This window comes from Ascidiella aspersa, chromosome 4 (genome assembly GCF_963924565.1).
Source record: "Ascidiella aspersa chromosome 4, kaAscAspe10.2, whole genome shotgun sequence".
NCBI classification, from domain to species: domain Eukaryota; kingdom Metazoa; phylum Chordata; class Ascidiacea; order Phlebobranchia; family Ascidiidae; genus Ascidiella; species Ascidiella aspersa.
Window position 1 is genome coordinate 16,220,866 of NC_139450.1, and position 25,554 is coordinate 16,246,419.

Below are 25,554 nucleotides of genomic sequence, written 5' to 3' on the forward strand. Positions count from 1 at the left end.
TTACTACTGCAAATTCATATTAAAATGCAATCTCTGAAGATCTAACTTGCTTCAGTTATTCCATAACGGTTTCAGTTACTTCCATAAAAAACAAGTATAAGGTCACAGCAAATGAATTTCACGTGAAAAATATGGATTAAACATAACCTAAAATTTCTCATTTTTTACCGCGATTTTCGGCAAAATTTCAACACGATTTCCTCACACCAATACATGTTCAAATGAGTTTAAATTTTGTATATAATGGTTTTACGTGTCTATCTATCAAAATCCATATGAGGCAAGTGGTTTTGAAAAAAAAAGTGTTTTCGCGACCCTCCCTAGTAAGCATAGTTGATTGTAGTCATCTTACAATTCGTTGCAATAAAATTGATGCTAAACCCATTGCTAAAATAGGGGGCACCCGTTTACGGTTTTGCCTCTTTGATTTTGTTATATTTGAATTCGTTATGGTTTTTGGTTGCGCAGTCAAATTATAATTCCTTGCAGTAAGTTTGTTGCGCAACAAATTGCTGAAATAATCTGCCGAATGCGTTAGTTTTTTATGTTATAACTTTGTATTTCACGTGTTGTTTTGTCAAGCCATCTTTTATTCAAATAGATTACCACTTCAATCGAAGTAAGTACCAGGTGTATGTTACTAAAACGATTGATATCATTTATCCATTGGTCCCTACATTTCATCACAGCTCTTCCAAGTACAAATATTTTGTCTGGTGGCTGTTGCTTATACGACTATCAAGCAAAGCGAAAAACTTTAAACATTTTTACCCTTACTTTTATTCACAATTAGAAGTTTTATATGTTTTGTACAGCAAACGGAACTTCTTTAACTTGGCCTCGCTATCCACAACCAAGGAAACCACTGTCGGTTCAGCGCAAGATCAGCAGAATTGCTTCATTGTCCGTCAAAGGCAACTTTAGTGAGTATATCAAAGACGATGCATTTTAATTTAAAATTAAGTCTCGCTTAAATGCAGTTGCAGTATATGTAATTAATATGAAAGCAAAACTAGTTTATCTTCGAGAAAGTTTTTTACTTACTTATATGTTTTAGGTCTTGAATTTCCGCTTCCGTCGGTGGGTGCACCGTATTCTTCACCGCGACCCACGATCGACGCCGCGCTAAAGGTCTCCTTAAAACATTTCCATTTGCTTATGTTTTTGCTAGGTCTATATACGTATAGTTTATTTATTAAAAATGCAAATTCAAATGTAAAGGCGTTTTAAAGTAACACCCTTTCCTCGTCTCCAGCAACCCCAGCAATCACCTTTTCGCGGAACCACCAACGGCCGGTTACGCCATAGTCTGCAGGCAACCACGTGCACACTGGAAATCGGCCCCAAATCTAGGCGTGGTCTTGTCGCGGTTACCACGGCAGGTTAGAAACAGCCAAGAAGCAAAATCGCTTTGTTTTTGTCGTCTTATCAGTGCACTGGCTTGGTGTGGCCTGCTTACTAGGACAAGAAACGATAAAGTCAACCTCCCTGTTTTAACCAGAAAAAATCGATTCTATTGCGTGCTTTTACAATTACATGGAAAGCAGGGCGTCAAACAGTTTTACATTTTGGAAGACGTTTCAATGATTGGCCTTATTGTGGCAAAAAAATAATCTTTTTTGAGGTGTGATTTTTTGTTACAAGTCATATACTAATCTACCAAGACATCCGTTCGCTTTGTTTAACTTTGCATGTCAGGTTTGCGTGGCACAACCATTGCTTTCGCTCTTTTTTGTCAAAGAAATTAGAAAAGGTCACTTTCATCTGGTTCGCGGTGATTGGTCGACTTGGAATTTACAACAATTGCTATGCTTTTACACCGAGTTTAAACGAGTTCCGCGAGGTACCCACATTATACCCCCTATAATCGGTAAACACTTTTAGTTACGACTTGTTTTGTAACATTTAACACTACCAGATGTTGAAAAAATACGCTAATTTTACTTTTCATAAAATGAACTTACAGACGAGTCGGGTAATTTTTAAGTTAAAATGCGTAAATTCTTAATTGTTCGAGATTGCGTGTATCGGGATCTAAGGCAAACATTATTCTGATGTTGTGCAACCTATTTGCAAACGGTTGCCCCAATAGGAAACGCAATTCCAATAAGAACGTATATTTCTTAACTCCTACCAATAGATAATTCGATTTGTTTTACAATTTATAACGTTATAGGGCTACAATTGTTCATGGATATATTCTCCAAAATATATCTGTTTCGTTTCTCTTAATCATTTGGGCTTAGTAATAACACCAGGTACGTCAAGACGCTGTAAATTATACGGCGGCAGTTTAAAAATTTTTCTATTAGCCTATATTCCCCTGTCCCCAATCGAATTACGATTCCTACCCTATCGCGGACGTCCGCTGCTAATCACAGCTGTCCGCTTCACGCGTATCTCTCGGTTGTGCAATAACAATGGACTGTGGATTGATTTCGTGCTTTCCCAGGCGCAAGCGAATCGTTAGCATTGGCGCGAAAGTCATCGCGAGTCTCCCAGGGCGTAAAGTTAATTTGCTTCGGTGATCTTTAACTGCCGGCGCGCTGCTACTGGCGCACAAGGGCCAAGCTGCTGCAGGTGACGCTGTTCAATTCCGGGCCGTAAAATTTGGGCCTCTTGCACCTTTGAGATCGATACGTGGCACACCACGCGACGCGGCCAACTGTCGAATTTCGGGATCGATAGTGCTCATTATGCTGCCATTGACTAATGGTGAAAGGAAAACGCAATACGAGCCTAGATGACAATGTGCTGCTGCTGGGGGTTCAACCAATCAAAAAATACTATTTATAGAATTTTTCTATTTAAAAATATCGTTAAGCAGCGCGTTTGTTTCTTTCGTTTAGTTTTTCACATGGATTATTTTTCTATTTACACTCGTTATGTTGGTAAACTGTAACTGATATGATATACATCGGAATTTTATATTTTAACTTAAGGCAAAGGTCCTGTGCTTCAAACAGACAAAGCAAACAATAGCAGCAAACGTGGGACCACCAAGCTCAAGTTTATAAATGGAACTGGTATGACAAGCAAAAATTTAGTATGCTGAACTCTTTTTTGTTAACATATGTGAATATTTTCTCATTTGTTTTATCTTGCGTTGCACAAAACTCAAAATGTACTCCGTTGATGATAATATATCTTGAGTATTTAGTGTATTCGTGAATAGTTCCTCATGAAAGACATAAAAGTTTTTTATCTTGTTTAGTTGTTTTTTTAATAAGTTTTACTTTCCTTCTGTAAGTGCATACCCAAGTTTGAAAAAAAAACTTTCAGTAAAATAATTTAGAACTATATAGTTTACAAGCGATACTGTTAAATAAGTTTACCAAATTCTGAAGGTTTATTGTATCTTATTTCAGAAAGCGTAGCGGAAGCGGCGATACCGTCCACCTTGCTCTATTTGGCGGCCACCCACCTTCAGAACGGAACAAGCGACGTCGACAACTATCAGCATCAGCAGCATGCTCACGGATCACTGGTCGTGCCATCCAACAGTCAGACTAAAGACGCCCTTCGCCAAACGGTCTTTTATATAAAGTTTTACGTATCACATAACTGCTCTAATATATATTTATCTTTAAAAAAAACTTCACAGCCAAACTTCTGCAATTGATGCACCAATGTTTTATACTTGTTTTTCCTACGACTGACACCAGAAAAAGTTAAATACTAAGTCGATTTGCTTCCGGATATTATCAAACCAATATAACGTAGAAATATTCGGAAATCCATGAATAACAATAGAATAAATTGTCACAAAAATTTATTCTATTGTAAACTGGTTGCAGAAAAACCTCACCCACAATTTGAAACTTACCAAGCACTTGGCCGACTCGTCCACCCAAACTGCAGCCGGGGCCAGGCAAAAAGTTCCACACTCGGGAGAGGAAAAGGTCATCTGGAGGTTAAGGTCCAGGGCTGCTGAAGGAGGCCGAACCACAACAGACGGGTCAGTAAGCCCCCCTGTCATATCAGCGTCCAAGGGACAAAAGGTTGCCCTCAAAGTACCCGTCGTTACCCAATCTCCTGGTTTGATATCTCCCCGAAAACTCGTTGAGTTCAGCCCGCGACATCCTCCCAGCCAGAAAAAGGCGGGGACTGCTTACACCCCCGCATCGTATAAAGCCCCCCGCGACGTCAAGGACTCCCTTTTGTCCCAACGAGACTCGGACGATGCGACAAACTACGCGATGTCAATGTCGCACCAATCCACCGCCCTCTCCAAGGTGGTTGCCGTGGCAACCGCGGCCCCCAAACGTCAGCACAACGCACATGCCAACGAAGGCGCCTTCAAACAAATTGAATCTGCCAACGATGGAAGTGAGTTGGACGAGGTGACGTTGCTTGCTCCTGGTTAACGCGATGACTGTGTAAATCAAACATGATAGCATAATCAGCTTCATTAAAGAATTAAAGAAATAAAGAAATTATGAAATATTTCAAAATAGGTTCGAAATTTCAGTCGAGTAATAACTTAGATCTTTTACAATACTCTGCTTAAATATGAGTCGATATGAAAACATAAAGATATTTCGTACGAAAATAAAACATTCAACATATAGCCAGGACAAAGTACAACGACATATTGCTAATATAGTGGATACTAACTTAAGTTGATTTTAAGCCAAATATTTATTTTGTATTTATTGTCCCTTTTTACTTTTATTGCGTTTATCTACACACACTTTTGTATACGATAAGGTGCTTTAAGAAAACGAAGTCTACACGTAAATAAGCCTCGTCAGGCCGACGTCGATCGATTGCTTCCAACTCAAAATCTCCGTTGTAACGCAACGCTTTGTTTCATCCTTTTTAATTTCATTACCATAGATGGGCGATAATCGATCGCAGCGTTCGCTACCTTCTAAGTGAATTTGCCAATAATTCTGGAAGTATCTCGGTATTTTCGGATCAATATCTTTATTACTTAAAAAACGCTTTCTTTTGTTGCCGTCTTCTGTGAGTTTTTTAGTTTGGAAATCAGTTCAATTTATACCTCGATCCTTGTTACCTGTAATGCACATGCGAATCGCCAGCTGTACCAACACTGTGAAATATTTTAAAAGTTGCCAAAATTTTGCCGCAAATAAAGTCGTTAAGCCTGTGAACGTCAGTCAAATTAGATATCCATAAAAAGCTACATGTGGCATGTCTTGTTAATAGAATAGCGTGTAAGTCAGTTCTGCTTTAAAATGTTCATCTATAAAATCAAATTGTTCAAAATGTGTTTAACATAAAAATGATAAGTTGCGTTTAAATCCCATTTGGGAACATATCGCTAGATCAACATCACAAACATTTGCGAATATTATTGTTTAATTAATTATTAAACCTCAATAAAATAACTTTCAAGATTTTTGGCGAAGAAAATAAGTACACTTTTGCCTAAATGGAAAGTGGTTCAACATATTTTAGCATGTTTTATAAAAAAAAAGAAAATAAAAGAGAAAACCATTTAAACTGTATAATAACTGGTCATATATCACAAAAATAAGTTTAATTGGTAAACTTTTATGTTTTAATTTAATAGATCGGACAAATAACAAACACAATACGATTTTCGAAATTTGACATTCAATTTTATAAATACAAAGGATTCTGCTGTTTGAAATAAAAGAATATGAAGTTGTGGCCCGTCTTTGATTAGGCGTTGGCCCCTCAGAAGGGATCTCGACAATAACATTTCAGAAGACTTTAGGAAAAAACGGTTCATTAGGTCTCCTTATGTTAACCTGTCAGTATCACAATTACAATCGTCTCATATCTGGCGGCATTGATTTTTCCGAAAAGCCGTTTCGTTCCCATTTTTAAAGAAAGCATTGGCCTAGATCTTTCAGTTGCAGGCTTTATTGTTTTTAAAAAATAATATTTTGCATTGATTGTTTGACATGTTTTCGTGGCATGTCTGACTGGAGATGAACCTGTGGATTGTGGAATGACATATTTTTTTGAAAAGGCCTTTACAATATTCATTTAATTTGTCGATTGTCCAGAACTGCGCGTGTGTTTGAAATTTTAAGGTTGTAGATAAAATCGTTTGAGTATTTATTGCTTGTTTTCAGTATTTATTGCTCGTCTGTGTTTAGTACATTTGTGCTGTACAGCTGCAGTCTTTAAAATTGGACATTGTTTATCTATGAAGCCTTGGGCGTATTGATTACAAATTGGGAGTCGTAATGCACAAGCGATGCAACTGTATCTAATCTATACCATTTTGGCGTCTTTTAAATTTCCTCCGTGCCCGCACGCAGCTTGACATGAATAATGCACGACAGTCGACCGTATTGCATAGCCATTGGAGACGCTTCTAACATTTTCAGGCTTGTCGCGTCTCTCAGTGAGAGTTTAGAACAATGCACGTTGCCGACCGCCCTGTTCAAACGGAAGGTGCGTGGTGCGATTAATTTATCATAACCTAACATTGTGTTATAAAGGAGAGTTTGCAGTCTTAATCGTAACAATGCGCGCATCATTTACCGAATATCCGCCTAGAACAGTTGCCGCGAGTGTCTTACACCTTTTCACATGCGTCAAGTCAAATCAAAAGCAAGAGAGCGTGTAATTCGGCTTGTGACTAATTGCGTTGGTTTGTCTGAAGACGTAGGTCATCTTTTTCAGATTAACTGGCTGAAAATAATATTGAGCTAGCCTATCATGTGTTGTGTGTCATAGCTAAAAAAAGAACGTAAAAATCGCCGCAACATAGTTCAACCATGCACGTGAAATCGTTTTAGCACTGTTGAAGCTGACCAAACTCGCTCCTCTACGCAGTAAATATTATTGGATATTAAGGCTTTGGTTTGTGAATAGTCGATTATAATTAAATTGTCACCGGATTGACGGACGACCAATGTTTTTTATGACAGATTGCTGTTTTTTTTAGAAACGGCCAACAGAGAAAAGCAAATAGGGTTTTCAGAGACTTAGCGCAAATATACAAACAGCACCATTGCGCGATTGCATTGCTAGTAGTTCAACCGTCCGCGAACAGTCATTGATCTGCTGTCTCCACACGTGGGTTGATATATCGAATGCATCAAATTGAATAGCAGTTGGTTGGTCTTTCGTGGATTGCGTTCAGGGTAGTGCCTTAAAAAATGAGCAGGGGGTATTTACTGACTAGCCCACTATAGGCAATAATAAATAGGTGGAAAATAACTGTCGAACTGTCATAGATCAGCTGTAAGAGACCTGATACTTAAAGTGAACATTCTAGGTTTATGTTATTTAAAACAAGACGTCAAAAACATGAGGAAACTTTTGCGAACCAGAACGACGTAAAACTTCATGCTTCTCGATCTACATGATCCAACAGACTTTCAAATACACTAGAGTTCAGCACCCCTCCGCGATATCCCCTTCCTAATTGGCAGGTTAAGGAAGTCATGTCAGTCGGACCTGGCCGAGCCTTTGTATTTTTAAATACTTGTAGTCGAGTTGACTTCTACCAAGAAAAAAAAGGAAAGGTTCTATAAGCCAAGAAATTGCAGTAGCCTGATATTGCTAATTTTAAATTGATATATAGGTGAACGTATTTAGTACTGCACCCAATTAATTTCAGTTCGCAGGAAGTATGCGCACTTTTAAATTGTTTCATCTGAGGGGCTGTCTACATTTAGTTGTAGCAATTTGCACTGTAAACGGTTTCAGGTGCTTCAATATAGATATGGACGCTTTGACTTAAAAGTCCTGCTATAAACGTTAAGTAACAATGTAATTGCTGTATAATTGAATAATTTAACGTTTAGTCAAATTTTGTGGTTGAAAAACCGGCCAAATGAAAGCAATAAAACAAAGAATATCTTGATTTCCTATAAGTTGATTAGGCTGGGCATCGTACAATATAAGCGTTGGTTACATCTGTTTCTTTTATGGTAAAACCTCTATTATTTTTTTATTTAAATCGTTGTTAAACAGCAAACTTGAATTAAATAATCAGCTTGTTGAGGCTAATATTGTATTTCGTTGAATCGACTTATTTTTAACTAACGGTTGTTCCTTAACACGTCGTATCACAACAATGTCACAATATAGCGGCTTCAAGCGTATGTAAACTTTTAAGGGAGTGATATCAGTAAGTTGCCAATGAATTTTCCTTCATACTTATAGCTTAATTAAAACGCTTTATCTGAGAGGATATGTCGTATTACTGTCAAAGAATATTAAAAAAAATCCTTTTCGGTATATGTGTAGGACTGCTTAGAGTCCTGTTCCATATGTTATTTCGTCAGTTTAAAATTAATTGTGCTCAGCGCCCAAAGCGAAAGCTGATTCGAAAATAAATAAAAGCTGACGGTCCTACAACATTTTGTGTGGCAATCGAGCGTTTTATTAATTCCATCTACTACACCGACAGCCTTACATTTTTTTTATTAGTGCTTTCAGTTTCTTGCTCGCGAAAACAACAGCACTAATCCAATGGGTGGTCAAATTAGGCGTCGGAGAGTGAGGGTTTGCTGTATTGATTTCTGCCATTTCGTATGTGATAGTCTGTGGGGATTAGGCACCTTTCTCTAGGCGTGCAGGGCCACACATGCGTAGTAAAGCGGAGTTGAAGAAAGGCGACTTATGAACGAATATAACATAAGTCATTTTAAATATTTTAAATGCTGAACACTTTATTTTTGTGTTGTGCAATGCTTAGTAGGATACCTTACTGGATAAGCAATATTTCTGTTACGGCGTAACACTTCTCTTCAATATGGGTAAAAGTGGAAGCAAGTTAAGTCCCGAAGACCTTCAAGATTTGGAAAAGAATACGCATTGTAAGTACTGACAAGTTACAGCATGAAGTATTTCAAAGTTAAATTTAATTGTTTATAAGTTTATATCAAGTAGAAGGGTATTTTTTCTGTAAAACTAGTTAGATTAGATATTTTGTTAGTATTGCAGTGTAAAAATTTTTCAATGTAGGTAAAGGTCAATTATGTATATAGCGAAGGAGTTCGAGTTGGGTCAATTCCAAAACAAATGTTCCAGCATTGGATGTTTTATTTTGAAATGTAATAGTGATAACAATTAACACACTTTTATTTCTCACTAAATTGTGTACGGGGCTACAAATGTAACAAGCCAAGTGACAAAACTATCTAATAATCGCAATGGTATATAAAACTTATGTCACGATATAAACGAAATCTCAACAAAAATATTTACGAAGAAAAATATGACAAAACCAAACACAGGCTCATTTTTCTAATACAATAAAATAAGTGTTATATTCTGCTTTTTAGTTGACAAAAAGGAAATCCAGGTGTGGTATAGAGATTTTATGAAGGACTGTCCTAACGGATGTTTAAAAAAAGAGGTAAGTCAATTTTTTAAGACAAACCTTTTTAAAAAATAATATTTAAACGCAGGGACGCCGGAGCGATTTCAGGGCAAACTTTTTTGGTAAGGGCAATATAGACCGCAGGCGAGCGTAGCGAGCCGAAATATTGGGGGGTCCGGGGGTGCTCCCCCGGACCGCAAAAATTCGCTTCTCTCCGTATGCTCTGACGCGGTGTGCATTGGCATACGTAAGCGCTCGTCGCGTCGCGTTGGAAGGCGCTTACGACACGATAACGACGGCGGTGTGCATTGGGCTTAATTGACTTAAAAATGTCAAGTTATGCCATAGGCGTTGTCAGGATGTCTGTCTAGAGCCTGGCAAAAAACGAAAATACCCATAAACAGTAACATTTTATTTTTTTCTGAAAGTTTGGATAAGGGGTCTAGGCCCCCACTTGGCTACACGCATTTTTTATAAGAAACCCTCTATAAGAAAGTGAGTACTCGGATTTCTCGAAAAGAACAATAGATTCTTTTGTTCTATTGTTCTCTTAAACAATAGAAAACAATAGAAAATTTAAGAAACTTTTAGTACTCGGCTTGAGCCAAGTTTCTTATAAAAAAATGCGTGTACAACACTGCTTTATGATTTCCGTCGCATAATATTTAACGTTGTGAAAGCAATATATCATTTTTCATGAAAAGGGCATTTTTCCCACCCTTGCCCCCATCAGCAAAGGGCAGGAGGGGCGCTTGCCCCCCCCCCCCGCACCCTCCCCCGCCCCCCCCCCTCTCCGGCGTCCCTGTTTAAACGCTTCAAAAATAAATTTATTCAGTAAAAGAAAAAAAAAATTTTATATGCTAAGTGGTACCCTTTGGTTTTATGGGAAAGCTACATCTGTTTTTGTTAAGCGCTTTTTGTCCTAAATCAATTTATTCATAGGGGATATTTATTTGTTTTTTTACAGGTGTAATTTTCTAAAAAACGTTTTTTATGTTTAAACCAACAGTAATAGCCGAATTTACCGGTTAGTTTAGTGTTGTTCAACCCAGCATGGGCTGCGATCCAAAATTGGGCGTCGTTGGATTTTGGTGTGTCGCCCTCTGCAGTAATTCACCTCTGCAGCAATTCACGGTTTTGAGCAAAATTTCTTAAAAATTTATAAAACTTGCGAAAGCAATTAGGGATGTTCGATAGTATCGGATCGGAGCCGATACCCGAAGCCAAGTGGTGGTATAGGTGGTATCGTTTTCGATCCGATATCAATTTATTGTCGGTGTTTTAGCCTTGATTTGTCATCCAATGCAGCGATTTCTATCTTGAAAGATAATTTCACCAAAAATATAGTTAACAACTGATGGTAATTAAACTTCTTAATAGGCTACTAAAATAAAATTTAGGCCCATCAATATAGAAAAATGTGAAGATTTTTCGCAAAAGTGATTTGAAAATATCGTTGCTAACATTTGTGTTGAAAGCGAGAAAAACAATTAAGTACACCTAATGTACAAAAAAAGGTTAACTTGTGGTAGGATTAACAACCTCAAAAGTGCATAAAACTTTGATTGCACATGTCTACAACTAAAACTTTGATTGCACATGTCTACAACTAAAACTTTGATTGCCCATGTCTACAACTAAAACTTTGATTGCACATGTCTACAACTAAAACTTTGATTGCACATGTCTACAACTTGGCGCTGCACACCCGAGATTTAGACAAAAATTGCCATATGAAATGTAGACTGGCGCATGCTTATGATTTGCTGCTAGACATGAGCCAACCACTGTTTTGGAATGCTACAAATCGTTCCACCATAACTAACGTTTTGTTTTATGTTTTCTCGTTTTGTCATTTTTGTCCGTTTCCTGCAAAGAGCTTTTAAATTGTCTTGTGACGTTACTGGCCACACAACTACAATAACTTAATTATATTGAGTTTTCCTTTTGTCTTACTGATGATGTAAGCTAAGGGATCTTGCGGCACTTAAGCGTAGATGGGCCTAAAATTGATTTTATACTTTTATTGAAGATAGATCAAAGATATGGCTTCCTACATTAAAACACGTCTTTTATTGTTGCAACTCATTATTTTAAGCCGTATACGGCATAAATATAGATAAATCGTAAGGGAACGCAGCTACAAAAAAGTTTGAGAACTCCTGGTCCATTGTATTTTCTGTGATTTGTTAACTGTAAGCTCTATGAGAAGAATTGGTTCGCCAAACCTACGCTGTTATACATATACGCTTACTATTAAGGTCGCCGCAAACAAACGTTGAGAAACATTGAGTTTTAGGTAGGCCTAAAAAACACAGAACAATACATCAATATATAACTGTCAAACACAACCTTCTGTGCCGCAACTGTTATATGTTTTTTATATATTTTTGGGGAAATTAATACATAATACAAATTTGCTCTGTTAGATCATTTTTTATTGTATAACCTAGCGTTGTAATGGCCTAAGTCAATGAATTCAATCAAGTGCGCTTAGTCACTGTTTTAAATGACATGAGTTAAATCGTTTAAGTAATACGACTTGACTGACGTAAGTGTTTATAGGACAAACGTTTGACTTGACCTCAACTCATTCGGTGAAATGTTTTCATTTAACAATTTTTGATAAAATTAGGTATCTGTTTTTTTCACGTAGGCCTAAAACAATGAACCTGCTATATGTTGGATTTTCTCTTTTTTAATGAGATATTGTTCATAATTGGACAAGTTTACCAATTGTAGTAGCTAACATCTTATTTTTGGTACGCGTTCCAAAATTCTAAGAACTCCTAAACTAGACTATGAATGTGACTTTTATGCGAATGTATTTTCGCTGTACGTCACGTTTCCTTTTAAATTGAAAGTTGTGCCAAAGTTTTTTTTGCTGATTACGGTGCTGGTAATATTTTCAGTTGTGCAGGCCTGCTTTAGACAGTTCTCATTCAAAACTGAAACCGCGTCTAGCATCGATTTTCAGTCATACTGTCCTATCAAATCTAGATCCAGCAGAAGAGAACTGATGGCATTTTTGGAATCAGTACATTGAACTTTCTTTAAAATCGAACCAACGATTCAGGCAGGGAAAAATCGGTATTTCGTTGCCCTGTGACAATTTCTGACATGTCATCCAAAAACTAAAATAAACTAGAATAAGAATGACGTGGGATTTAATCAATGCCTATAAATTTAGGAGTTCATAAAATGTTAAGGTTTCTAAACAAAACATATATAATTAAACAAAATGTTACCTATTTTGATTCAAACTAATCACAATCGTTGATGTGAAAGCAACCTCATTTAAAAAATGGTATAAAAAACTATGTGAAGTTTCTTTTCGCAGCCTAATAACATTTTTAGTGAGTTTAAACGCCAGTAGTCCAATGTTAATCGAAGGCAGGGGAAACAACTTGAACCAACAAACAGGAAAGGTTTTATTTTTAAATAATAAGATTGGACTTTTAGTCTTTATAAAAAAATGGGACAGTTTGACCATGTTAAATAGTCAATACTAAAACTCAAATTAGGTTGTAGCCTACTGTCCTTAAAAATCCATTTTGATTTATTGAAATGCAAAACATTTGGTGTTTCATGCCTGCAACTATTGTAAACTTTCTTAACATGGGGCGCTCTTAGACATGGACAACACAATTTGTTTGTATATATAGTAACTATATTAGCAAAGTAAAGCTTACATAGGTATACTAATTTACAAAAAAGTAATCGCATACGCCAAATTTCTTCTTTTAACAGGTCAGGAGGATAAATAAAGCTTCAAAATATGCTGAATCGTTTAAAACGGGTCATAGTCCTTTTTGAAAATCATCGATCAAATTATTATGCGATCTACTTGGGCTTTTTTAACAGTGGAAAAAATGTCCAACATCTATTTGGATGTTTATAGGGTTTACTATGGTGTCAATGAAATAAAAGTCTTCTTTAAAATCCAGGAATTTCAAAGCGTCTACCAGCAATTCTTTCCTGAAGGCGATCCTTCCAAGTTTGCTCATTTTGTTTTCAACGTTTTCGATTCTGACAGGGTGAGTTTCTAGATTACTTTGCCAGCGAGAGGTTTTACTGTGACCACAAGGAATCTTCATTAGATACGACTTTTCGTAAAATTTGGGTCGCCTGTATTATATGTCACTATGAACGTTTATCGACATTTGTCAAACTAAAAAGGACAACCTAGATTTCAATGTTAATAAACAATACAGTACGGGGTTTAAGATTGTCAACAACAGACACTATTATTTGGGTAATATTTGTCAGCCACACATGAATGGCTATGGACTATTGTGCTGATAAGAATCGTTGGATTTTTTAAAGTTTTATTTTTTATATTAAAATTGTGGGATTTATTGAATTTAGTTAATAGATAGGCCTACAGAAAATAATAAAATACAAAACAATATATTCAACGGTTTGCTATTCCGCCTTTATCGTTTATAAAGTGCGGTCTTAACAGTTTCGAACAAAAACCTACCATTACGCATTTTAAATGTTATATAAAAGTCTTTCGTGGTATACGATTTTATAGGACCGAATTTCGGAAATCGCGTCAAAACTTGTTTCGTGTTGTTACAGGACGGTTTCATTACTTTTAAAGAATTTATTTCCGCTTTATCCGTGACATCGCGAGGAGATTTGGATGAAAAACTTGATTGTAAGTTTTATATATTTGTATATTAAGCATTTAATTTATTGTGTGCAGTCGTGCAATCGGGTACCAAATTACGGTTTAGTATGGTCAAACAAGCCAAATTTATTAATTTGAATTTCGACGGAGTATACAACCAGTGTTCCCTCTAAGGTGCGCAGTCACACCAGACAAATTGCGCAGTAAAATTTGTTTTTGCGCACTTACATCATTCTCAAATTAAAACTAAAATATCTTCATTTTTTGTCACAACAGTGTAAGCATTTCGCTTTGGTCATTTTTAGTTAATGTTTGTAGCTAAAAGCAAGTAAACAAATCAAATCCGGATTGACGATTGTGACGTAATAAATTACTTTGTTTGATCGTTTTTCATCATCCATGCTGAGTATGTTTTTTATCTCACGTACAATTAAATGTCAGGAAAAATCAAGCTTAAAGAAAAAAAAAGAGTTTAAAAAAGTTGTTTGTGCGCTTGTTTATGCGCCATTTGTTCGTTGCGATAAATGTTTATAAAGAGTTTATACAGTTGACTCTGAATTATTAATGTAGAATTGGTAAACACATTTGGAGAATAAATGTTGCATGATGTTTGAAAGACATTTTGTGACTAAATGGCAATGTTTTTAAACTAGACAAATTTTTTTTAATGTGTTTAATATGTTCTTAGTATGATTAAATTAACAAGCAGTGCTTTACTTTTACTTCAAGGGGCGTTTAACTTGTACGACTTAGATCACGACGGATATATTACCCGAGAAGAGATGCTTAATATTGTGGAGGCCATTTACGCCATGGTGGTAAGTTCACAAACAAATTTTGTACATCTCGTTTAGTTCAGTCAAGTAAAACTGCTTTCGTTCAAAATACTCATTTTCTTCAATGAAAATCAAAGCCGAAGGCCTGCTTTTAGTTTTTCAAACCAATACCCAAATTAGATAAAAAATTACTTGCTTTTCCTAAATGCAATTATTATGTTGAAGTGTGTACAGCGTTTCTCTTGTGTTGCAACTAAATTATAAGAATTTGTTCAACAGGAAAGCGTACCACTTAAAAAGTAAAGCTTAGCAATGGCGCTAATAAATGCCTAAATGTAAAACGAGCCAAAAAAACGATTTCTGGTTGCACACCAATGATAAAGATTAAACTAACTACAAAACTTAGTAAACCGAAAATCAGTGTATTTGGATGTTATATGATAAACATATTTCGCTACTAAAAGCATCTTTAGTATCTAAAAACATAACACAATATAAATTAAGAAGTTCGCTAATAAAAGCTTAAACCAACTGTTCTAGGTAAGTGGTGCACCATACGCAAGCAGCAAGTAGGCTAAAATTACGTACCGCTAACAACTGATGTCACAGACAAAAACGCGCCATGAGGTGCAAATAAAAAAGAAGGAAAAAATTATAGAGAAAAATTAAGCAAAATAAAAAGAACACTATTTAATCCGAGGTAAATCAGTTTTTGGATATTAATGCTAGCATTTATAAGTTTAAGCCATTTGTCCTCGCATAGGTCAGGGTGGTTAACATTAGGTTGTTCTTAAAAAGTCACTTTATAAAAAATTAGTTACATGTGAGCATGGTTAGAAGCGTAAACCCGTCTTTTGAAAAAGAAAATACCGCGTGTTTGCCGCCTCTGGCATAGGTAGAGCTGATAAAGGGCCGATAGACAAACTATTTCATAAAAGTTTTTACCGTGTCTTAACTATAGGATTTCAAAATATCCATACCTGTATTTGACAAAAAATCGACGTCTGCTTAAAACAGCTTCTGTCTTTTGCTAATTAAGTAGATACATATCAGTGTGGGGAAGTGCAAAACAGTTTGCTGATCCTTGCATTAAATATTGACGTCCCTAAGACAGCCGACAAGCTGTCTACTTGGCAAGCTTTTCAAGTCATAATTAAGAGCAGGCAGTCTGACAACGTCGTTTTGTCTCTTGTAGGGTGATGCTATGGACTTACCAGAAGACGAGAATACTCCTGAAAAAAGAGTCACGAAGATATTTAGCCAGATGGACCAAGTAAGTTATGCCTTTTGAACTCTTACCTGAAACTTGATACGATGTAATCAATTAACGCGACCATGCATCTCATTTCAACAAATATACATTTGTTGATTTTCAGGCTTTGTGCTCTGGATTTTTGTCATTTGCCCAAACCAGATTTGGCATATTAGAATATCAAAATTGTTATAACATCAAGAAAAATTATATTTTGGAATAAAGGCATTTCCTATATTGCACCAAATCAGCTGACAAATAGGTTTTACTGAGTCTGTTGGCATAAAAAGATTTAATCTAACATCATCTTGTTCCAGTATACTAACGTGTCATGCTCAGGCAATTTACCATGCATGTATCTTGCATGAGCTTTGAGGTGATGCCGGCAGAAATTGAGCAAGGTACAAGCGTAGCACTTGTTGTGCATCAAAATTTCATGGCCTTGTGTTTCCCATCTGGCAACCACACAGTAATGTGATTTTCTTCTTGTGCAACAAAGTGTAGCCTAAGAGTAAAATGTTGACTTAATTTTGTAGTGTTGTGGAATACTTGTTATCACATGTTATGTTTTTTTCTGGTTTTGTCCATCTAATTAAATTAGTTCTCTGTTTGATCGTAATAACAAACGACCTTTCAAACTAAAAAATCTTCCTATTTAAAAATTCTCGCCAATGCGTGGTGTATAGAATAGTTCTCAGCTCTAAGCCGTTTGGATAGATCTATTTGATTGCACGATGTTTAACTTTAGCAATAGGATAAGTGGCTTACATCTTAATTTGCTAAATAATTAAATCCACTTATTGATTTTGCGCAAAAAGTCGATTCACTGCTGTAAATATATGTGGTTGGTATAGCGCGCCCCCGACGTTTAAAAATTGCAATAATGTTCTTCGTAACAAACAAGTTATTTTGATTACCTTTTTGCACTTGGATACATTTTCTGGTTATTATTATGATTGCCCTTTAGGTAACACTAAAACTTTAGTTTAGGCGTATTTGACGCAATTAACGTATTCAAAGGATTGCGGTTGTTAACTTTCGAAGGATGAGCTTTAAATTAAAATATGTTATTCATTCTTATAATTATTCTTATATTCATTTATATATTTATTCTAAACGACAATTTCATAAAATCGTAACGACCCCTTATATAATGAAAGTTCATTTCACATAGGTTTTTCTGAATATATAAAATCCTGACAAAACGTTTGCTCAATCACAATTCCTATTTTAAAATCGCATTTGTTTTACTTCGATAAAAAATTATACTGAGTTTTATAAATAAAAAATGTTCTTTATTAATTAATATGACGCTGCTATCAAGGTACAAGTTAACCAGTAATTAGATATAATTCTTAACCATTTAAAATCATTTAAATTGTTTTCCAGAACAATGACGGAAAACTGACGAAAGACGAGTTTCGAGAAGGTTCGAAGTGCGACCCATACATAGTTAAAGCTCTGTCTGCTGGTTTGGGTGACGTGGCAGCTCCCAACAACAAGACAACGTCATGAAGAATATGTCTGTACAAAGGCTTCCATCATTGCCTTTAAGTAAACGAATAACTTTTCAGGCATACAGCGTTTTAGACGAATACTTGTATTTTCAGTATGTTGTTTCTGTAATATTTAATCTATTAAGCTGCCCTTCGAAATGGGAGCTGACATTTAATGCATCCCTTTAAGCCTGTAAAAAAACGTTTTTTGTTGCACTCTATATTACAAAGTGTGATGTAAAATTATATACATGCTTTTGCGAATTGCAAATAGGTAAACCCTATTTTTGTCTGGTTGCAGAGGTTTATTGTGTCATATTTTATTCTTCAGCCTTGCTATTTTGGCATGTCAAACCTAAACCGAAGATCAAAGTCGGTAAACAGAAACAATTGAACCTTATTTGTACCAGGTGTAACTTTCTGTTTTCTTAAGCTAACTTAAAACACAGCTTACTTTCGACTCGTACACAATTGTAAATCGTAATTGAGTAGGCCATAATGCTGGCATATGCCCGACACGAACAACGGTGTGGCAGAATGGTGTTTTTTAATAGTTTGTTTAAAAGCGTTGAAACGAATAGCGTGGGCGTTTTAAACTCGAAAACGTTATAAAGAAAAGCACGGTGAATAAACTACAGTACTTCATTGTAATTTTAAGGCAAAGGTTTACCAAGAAACAAAAATTACTATGCTTATGAGAAACAAAATATAATATGCTTCACCTAACCACGTTTTTACAAAGTACGCCGTTTTCTTTAGTAGCATCAGTACAATGGTGATGTTGTTGCTCGCAGTCTTTTATGGCCATTCGGTAAACATATTTTATTAAATGGTTTTAGTTATTTCATTATAGGGAGAGTGGTATAGAAGAGTGCAGAAGTTGTATGATTCAAAATGATCGAGCCTTTGACAAAGGTACTAAAAATCAACACAACACAGAAAAGAGTATCACGTGTTGAGTTACTTTTGCTATGAATAAAACCTGCCGAAGTGCAGTTGTTTTGTGATGGAAAATGCACATCTAAGTTAGCAAACTTGTTGGAGATTCATGTGCGTGCAGTAGCGATTTTTAAGGTACTTCTTCTAAATGATCAATGACCCATTCACCGCCGTCAACATCTTGACTCTGTCGATGCTGTGTCACCAACCAGTCGTCCAACTTTAAATCAAGGTTAAAGACGTCCTCCCATCGGCTAAAGAAGGCGTCTCGCCGAGCCACGTATCGAGCCTCAGCTAGCGATTTGCGCAACTTGACCTGTGTATTAGACACGTGTTTTAGGTGTTCTTCCGTATTCAGTTAAAAATAGCGTCACAGTAACGACAGGGCCACATTTGGAATATAAAAAGTCAGTCGGTTTGTTCATAATATTGGGTCATATGGGCAGAGGGCGGAATTATATTCAGGCTATGCTTGTAATGTGGCCTGGACATAACTTAAACTAGTTTTTTGTGACACTAATGTGAGATACGCTTAACTCACCTCCATCTTCAAGACCGAACTTTTGGTTGGCCGGAACTTCTCAGCAGAAACTTTGCCTTCCCCTTTAGCACCACCACGCGGTGAAGGATAAACCTCCTCGTAGGAGATACTGTTTCCTGTGCTGTACTGAACTTGCTCTTAGAGTGAAAAAAAAAACAGCCATAACATGTATTTAATATATTGCTAGAATAATTTGTAATTGTGCACTTTTATATTACGCTAAAATACGAATACAAATTTAGCCACCTAAAAATTTGTGATTGTCGATCACTTCCTGGTCAATGTTTTGCATAGCTTTCCTACGGTCCTTCTGCATCTGATCAACTCGCTTGCGGAGAGTTTTTACCGCACCAATGTTTTTCTTGTGTGCTCGTACGTGAGATTGTTTCGGCATTCGGTCGCTCATCGCCCCCAAATCAGTAATAATAAAACGTAACAAATTCTAAATCACACTTGCGACATTCAGAGGGCCAAATTAATTGATAACATAAACGCGGACACAGTAATAATCTACAGCTAATCGTGCTCTGCCTCTTTGATTTAATATGGACGGGGCGAAAGATAAAACGTCCTAAAGTCGGCTAATAAAGCTATTTTGTGACCATTACGGGTTTCTGGTTACAGGTACGCTAGGTACAACGCAACCTGATCTATATAAACACAACCACAAAACAATAGGACGCCGATAGTTTCTGTTACTGTTGTATCGTTAGGCGACACAAGGCCCAAAACGCCACCAAACGAAATCGAATCACCTAAAGTCATTGGTATAGATTAGAAAGATATGGATTGTAAACAATGCACATACTAATTTGTACAATAAATGAATTACACCATAAACGATCGGCAGCAAACATAGTAATGTGTTTCCATTACCACTTTCTAAAAGTTAGTCAGTGGTATTTTACATCAAAATAATTTCGAACACAATCTCTTAATTTGTTCAAACCGATTTGTTTGCCTTGATCACTTTACTTTAATCAAACGAGAGTGGCGGCAAAGCGAAACCCGGTGCCAATGCAAGGTTTGTTGTCCGAGGTGAAATGTTAAAACGTTAATATATTACGTTTTTGTCGTAATGTTTACCTTTGAATAAATTTTAAATATATTTTTTTGGGGAACATGGCTGGTTAACCCCTCACATTAATCCGCTGAAGAAACGAAGTTCATATCTTGCGCTGACCGAAAAGATCCTATTCCGATTTAGATTTAATTCCAACTTTTAGGTATTACTCCTATTTTGTTCTTATTCCAAACTGTGTTTTATTCTGACGTTAATGTTGTTTTAATTTAGGTATTATTGCTAAGGTACATTTGTTCGTATATCTATTCCACCGTGAAACAAAATGTGTTATAACGGCCTACCCTCTTTAAAGTCAAACACGATAGATACCTTAAATTAAAATATTCAACATAATGCGAAAGTTGATTTGGGGGGGGATACTAAACACCGAATGGTACCGAACGGAACCGAATGGGACCCAACGGAACTAAATGACATCGAATTGGATCGAATGCTGACGAGTGACACCAAAACTAAACGGCTGTTTTACTTGTAAATATAAATTAATTATACCAGTGTTTCTCAACCCACTGGGTCGCGACCCAACACTGGTTCGCAGTTTGATTCCGTTGGGTCGCCGACTGCAGTGGTACACAAAGTTAAGTTTATTGAGATTAGTTTGAGCGATATTTTTCCAAAAATGTTATGCTAATGTCGTATGTTTTGTTCACTTGAAGAGTTCAGTGGAAACAATGGGTCGCCAAATCTTCGCTGTTGTACTTAAGCTTGATATACTTGGGTCGCCAAAAGGTTGAGAAACACTAAATTATAGTGTAGTATTCCATAGAATACTTACTACATATGTCAAACATGAGTAACACTGTGTTATATAAGTGGTTCTCATTTCTTAACGTTTTTCACCCAGTGGACTCCTTTAACCGACATTCAAACTCAATCTTCTCCCTCAGCATCTGAAATATACCTATAAACAAGTCAATAGAAAAGAAATAATAACTTCTTTAACAGTGGGAGCTTTTGAGTTGCTATATTAGTGCCAAATTGTTCGACTTTGTTGAATGACATTTTTATGAAAACAATAAATTCGGTCGTAGTAAATAGCACAAAGCATGCATTGTGATGTGATAATAAGGAATTGTACACTTTAGTCATTTTAGCTATTGCGATAAAGGCTAAGCGCCCTAGCCCAGTGGCCAGTGGTCTCCAATCCCGATCCCCAATTACATGTAGAATGAAATTAGCATTTTCATGCGACCCCAGTTTGTTTGCCGTATTTTTTAAACTTATTACACGAGTATTACACACAATTTCAGAGAACTGTTATTACGCATGACATGCGTATCAAAATGGAAAGTTAAGATTAACACATGGATTTAAAGTAACCATGAAACACGACTTTTTAATTTATTTTAAACATTTTTAATATACTCAACACGCTCGTTTACACCACAAGCGCAATGAAATCACTAAAACTGCAGAAATTGGTGAGTGATAGGTTTATGGGGTCGCGACCCATAGGTTGGAGACCACTGCCCTAGCCCATGATTATGAAAACTAAAATGGGCAATTAACTGGTACGGTATTCAAAAAGTAATGTTACAGTCAGCGTCAACGTACAAAAGCGCGAAAATTATAACATTCAGGACGGGACTGGTTCATCCACAGGCACGTGGCCATTCCAACCTAAAAAGGTGTAAATTTGGTCACGAAGCCATTTTGGCATTTGTAAGAGCAGGGATCACTAAAGAAAAGACTACGTTAGATGCGACCCACGGCGTATTTTCCCAATAAAACCAATAAGTCGACATATTAGTTTGTTTAAATATAGCCTAAAAGATTTTTTTATGAAATTTCAACCTTAACGAAAATTTATACCGTAAAGCTTTCTACAAATTTTGTTAAATCTATTTTCATATTACCTGCGTTTAAATAGTCCTGCCAAGTAAGTTCTACACAAAATTACGTACGGCCCGCGTGAGGCCCACGATGTACCGGTAATAACATTTTCCGCTTAGGCCTATATCTTAAATAAGTGCCGACTTTCTTGTGTATTGCGTGATCATACCTAATGGTTGCAATACTTAGCAAAAACAACAATGCGCATAGTTTGGTCATGCACAAGTTGTGACTGTAGGCTTATAATAATTAATTGAGAGACCAATACAGGAGCGGACAATCCTTTCAGCTCGCGAATCGCTTTTTAAAATCAGTGGTTAAATAGAAAGACGGACAGAGTGGAATAGTGTGTGGATCGTTTTGGCCACACCAGAGTACAAGGAGTAGTCTGTTGTGGTGGCTACATCACAGTAAGTTCCTTAACAAATGGGTTTCATTCAGAAGCCTACCATTCGGTGTTTAGTAATCTTTCTACAAGTTACATTCTCCATTCTGTATTTCGTAATTTTTCTACGAGTGCCATTGGGTTCCATTTGCTTTTCAGTATTGCTTCTACGGACTACATTTATTCATTTGGCTTCTTTCCACTGATCTCTATGAAACCTGGATAGCGCAACTAGTGGTTGAAAATTGAAGCCAATTAGAAGGCTTTTACGCCATCTTGAAAGGTTCCTAAAGTGCGTAAATTTTGCATTACGGCTTATGGGAGAGGTATCTTAAAATTGTCTTTATGGCAATATTTGGTGATTATTTTACCGAATTTTAAGGGATTAGTGATGTATTGGTATGCTTGGTACTATACACAATACTAATAAAGCAGAATAACTTAATTTTAGCTCCTGCTGACAGAAATATACTTCGTTTTTACTGGCACCGAAAAATATTTTTTTTTATTGCAACAAGGCAACGTCAAGTTAGGTAAAATCAACTTACATGATATACAAATCTTTGGAATGGCCTTTTTGATCAGTCTAGTTTATGTATTTATTATGTACATTTAACTATGCTGGTTGGTAACGCTGTTCTGACAACAACATTTCTTAGCATTTATTTTTGTATAATAGTAACAGCAGCAGGTAGTAGTAAGGTTTAATTGAAGCTATATGCATAAGTAGAATCAGGTATTTTATTTAATTACTTTTAATATCTCATGGATGTCCTGAATTAGTTGCTGTGTTTTATATGGTGTTTGTCTTTGTCATCCACTAACAAACGTTGGCCACCAGATGCCCAATCTGGTGTTCAAATGGCAAAATGTAGGACCACAAGTTTATTTAAACAGGAGTTGCGGTGCAAGGTGTCTATGAATTGGCCCTTTTCTGTCATTGTTTCTTTTTGGGAGGTGCCTGGCTGCAGATTTTGGTGGCTTTTTATGGTTTAGTTTATTACTGATCAAAGAAAAAGCCAAATCCGGTTTAGGGCGCTGGTCTAGAATCCTACTACAGTTATAAAATCAACCCACAAAATTTGAGTTAGGGTGCGAGTTTGGGTGTGGGTGGGTCAGGTATTATTATATTCTTTATTTAATAAGAATACTTGACCCACCCTAACCCAAATGCTAACCCTAACCCAAATAATGTTTCGTTGTGGTAGGATTCTAGACCAGCACCGGTTTAGTCCGCACTGTGACTGTTAATAGGTTTAGTCAAATAATTTTGATTGCAGGAACACACTTAGATTCTTCGAACTGGAATTCATCACTAAACCATTTACAACAAAACTATCCAGTAAAGCCTGCAAGTAATTCCACTTCAACTGGATGAGTATAGTTATTTTTAAATAAATATCAGAATATCAACAATGCATGAATTTATGACAAATAATAATATTGATGAATAACAGGGCAAGTTTCTTTTTTGTATGTAACTAGTTTGATATTAAACTAACAATATAATTGTTGTTGCTGATTTGAGTATCTCAGATTACCGTACTTAGATTTAATAATATAGATGTATGTTTACCTGTAAATATTTCCTGAAGACTTTCGTACTGTGAAAAATAAAAACAAACATGGAACAACAGCGAAGTGGTATATTCTTATCGGAATGATTCAAAGAGCAAGAATCAATGCAAGCAACAAAGTAATACATACATTCTGGATAACTTTTGTCTCCTGGAATATGTGATGTGTAATGAGAACTAACAAGAAAAAACATAAATTTTACCAAAAACATGAGAATTTGTTAAGATTTTTACATTTTTTAAATCGATATTGTCACCCAACAACTGGCTAAAACTAATATAAACTTGAAAGCACCCAAGGTTGTAGTTTGACACATAATGAATTACTCATTAAACATAGATAGCGTTTTGTTAACATTATTAATAAATCTTCATTTATTTTCAACATTCAATAAGGGTAATTTATAGAAAATGCAACATATAAACTTTTCACCAATTTACCTTTTATTTTCTTGTTTAATTACAAGTGTCATTTAACTTTGTTTTCCTTAGTTATGATTGTTTTTCTATTTGTAATACAACAGAGTTGCTGCTGTGTGGAAAATAGTAATTATTTGCAGAGATTTTGTATTATGGATAAGTTATTTATGCACGAATATATTTTCCTAATAGAGTAACAACAATAAACAAAAAATACACTGGAATGTGATAATATCCTACATTTTGCCATTTGAACACCAGTTAGTGATGGATTGGTAATCTGGTGGCCAATGTTTGTTAGTGGATGACACAGACAAACACCATATAAAACACAGCAACTAATTCCGGACATCCATGAGATATTAAAAGCAATTAAATAAAATACCTGATTCTACTTATGCATATAGCTTCAATTTAAACCTTACTACTACCTGCTGCTTTTACTATTATACAAAAATAAATGCTAAGAAATGTTGTTGTCAGAACAGCGTTACCAACCAGCATAGTGAAATGTACATAAAAAATACATTAACTAGACTGATCAAAAAGGCCATTCCAAAGATTTGTATATCATATAAGTTGATTTTACCTAACTTGACGTTGCCTTAAAGTATTTTTTGGTGCCAGTAAAAACGAAGTATATTTCTATCAGCAGGAGCTAAAATCAAGTTATTCTGCTTTATTAGCATTGCGTATAGTACCAAGCATACCAATACATCACTAATCCCTTAAAATTCGGTAAAATAATCACCAAATATTGCCATAAAGACAATTTTAAGATACCTCTCCCATAAGCCGTAATGCAAAATTTACGCACTTTTGGAACCTTTCAAGATGGCGTAGAAGCCTTCTAATTGGCTTCAAAAACCGCTCACGCGTGCCACTAGTTGCGCTATCCAGGTTTCATAGAGATCAGTGCTTCATTCTAATGTGCCATTTAGTGTTCATTCCAACTTTATAGGTTTTGTCTCATACGGTTTAACATGCCCTCATGCGACATAATAATGCTTGTTTTTTAATTGAATTCAATTTAGGAGGAAAATGTTATTTCATCCTATATGTGGTTCCACTCCAGGTTGGAAAGTTTGGCCTGCGCGGGGGATTTATCCCCCGCGCATTAGCACTTTCAGCCGCGGTCACAGCCGCGCATTTTATAGAAAATGTGTTCAGCCGCGCAAATCTGACTCGAGCAAACGCGAAAAACTTCAGCCGCGCAAACTTCTGTATGAAACCTAACAAGCACAAAAAAAATTGGCGGGCCGCATACTGAAGTTGCATAACATTTTTTAACGCTAGTCTATAAGACGTATATAATATAATGCATCATATAGAATC

At 36.0% G+C, this 25,554-nt stretch overlaps 3 protein-coding genes across 3 annotated transcripts in view; 2 read left to right on the plus strand and 1 right to left on the minus strand.

The window, feature by feature from the left end:
- Nucleotides 1-5,086, plus strand: part of LOC146148200 (uncharacterized) — a 66,798-nt gene extending 61,712 nt beyond the window's left edge. Inside the window, exons 18-23 of the mRNA XM_083386578.1 lie at nucleotides 816-923; nucleotides 1,058-1,131; nucleotides 1,256-1,382; nucleotides 2,943-3,026; nucleotides 3,369-3,532; nucleotides 3,798-5,086. Of these exons, the coding sequence (XP_083242704.1) occupies nucleotides 816-923; nucleotides 1,058-1,131; nucleotides 1,256-1,382; nucleotides 2,943-3,026; nucleotides 3,369-3,532; nucleotides 3,798-4,367 (1,127 nt within the window). The 3' untranslated portion in view covers nucleotides 4,368-5,086. The remainder of the gene's footprint in view (nucleotides 1-815; nucleotides 924-1,057; nucleotides 1,132-1,255; nucleotides 1,383-2,942; nucleotides 3,027-3,368; nucleotides 3,533-3,797) is intronic.
- A 3,571-nt stretch (nucleotides 5,087-8,657) lies between these two features.
- LOC146148373 (neuronal calcium sensor 1-like) lies at nucleotides 8,658-17,592 on the plus strand. Its single transcript, XM_083388630.1, has 7 exons — nucleotides 8,658-8,774; nucleotides 9,243-9,316; nucleotides 13,228-13,317; nucleotides 13,865-13,943; nucleotides 14,646-14,734; nucleotides 15,888-15,965; nucleotides 17,334-17,592. The coding sequence occupies exons 1-7, from the start codon at nucleotides 8,711-8,713 to the stop codon at nucleotides 17,457-17,459; spliced, it is 600 nt and encodes a 199-aa protein (XP_083244756.1). The 5' UTR covers nucleotides 8,658-8,710; the 3' UTR covers nucleotides 17,460-17,592.
- A 225-nt stretch (nucleotides 17,593-17,817) lies between these two features.
- LOC146148374 (uncharacterized) lies at nucleotides 17,818-19,428 on the minus strand. Its single transcript, XM_083388631.1, has 3 exons — nucleotides 19,167-19,428; nucleotides 18,921-19,057; nucleotides 17,818-18,695 (listed from the first exon to the last, which is right to left on the minus strand). The coding sequence occupies exons 1-3, from the start codon at nucleotides 19,324-19,326 to the stop codon at nucleotides 18,510-18,512; spliced, it is 483 nt and encodes a 160-aa protein (XP_083244757.1). The 5' UTR covers nucleotides 19,327-19,428; the 3' UTR covers nucleotides 17,818-18,509.
- Between the last annotated feature and the right edge of the window lie 6,126 nt (nucleotides 19,429-25,554).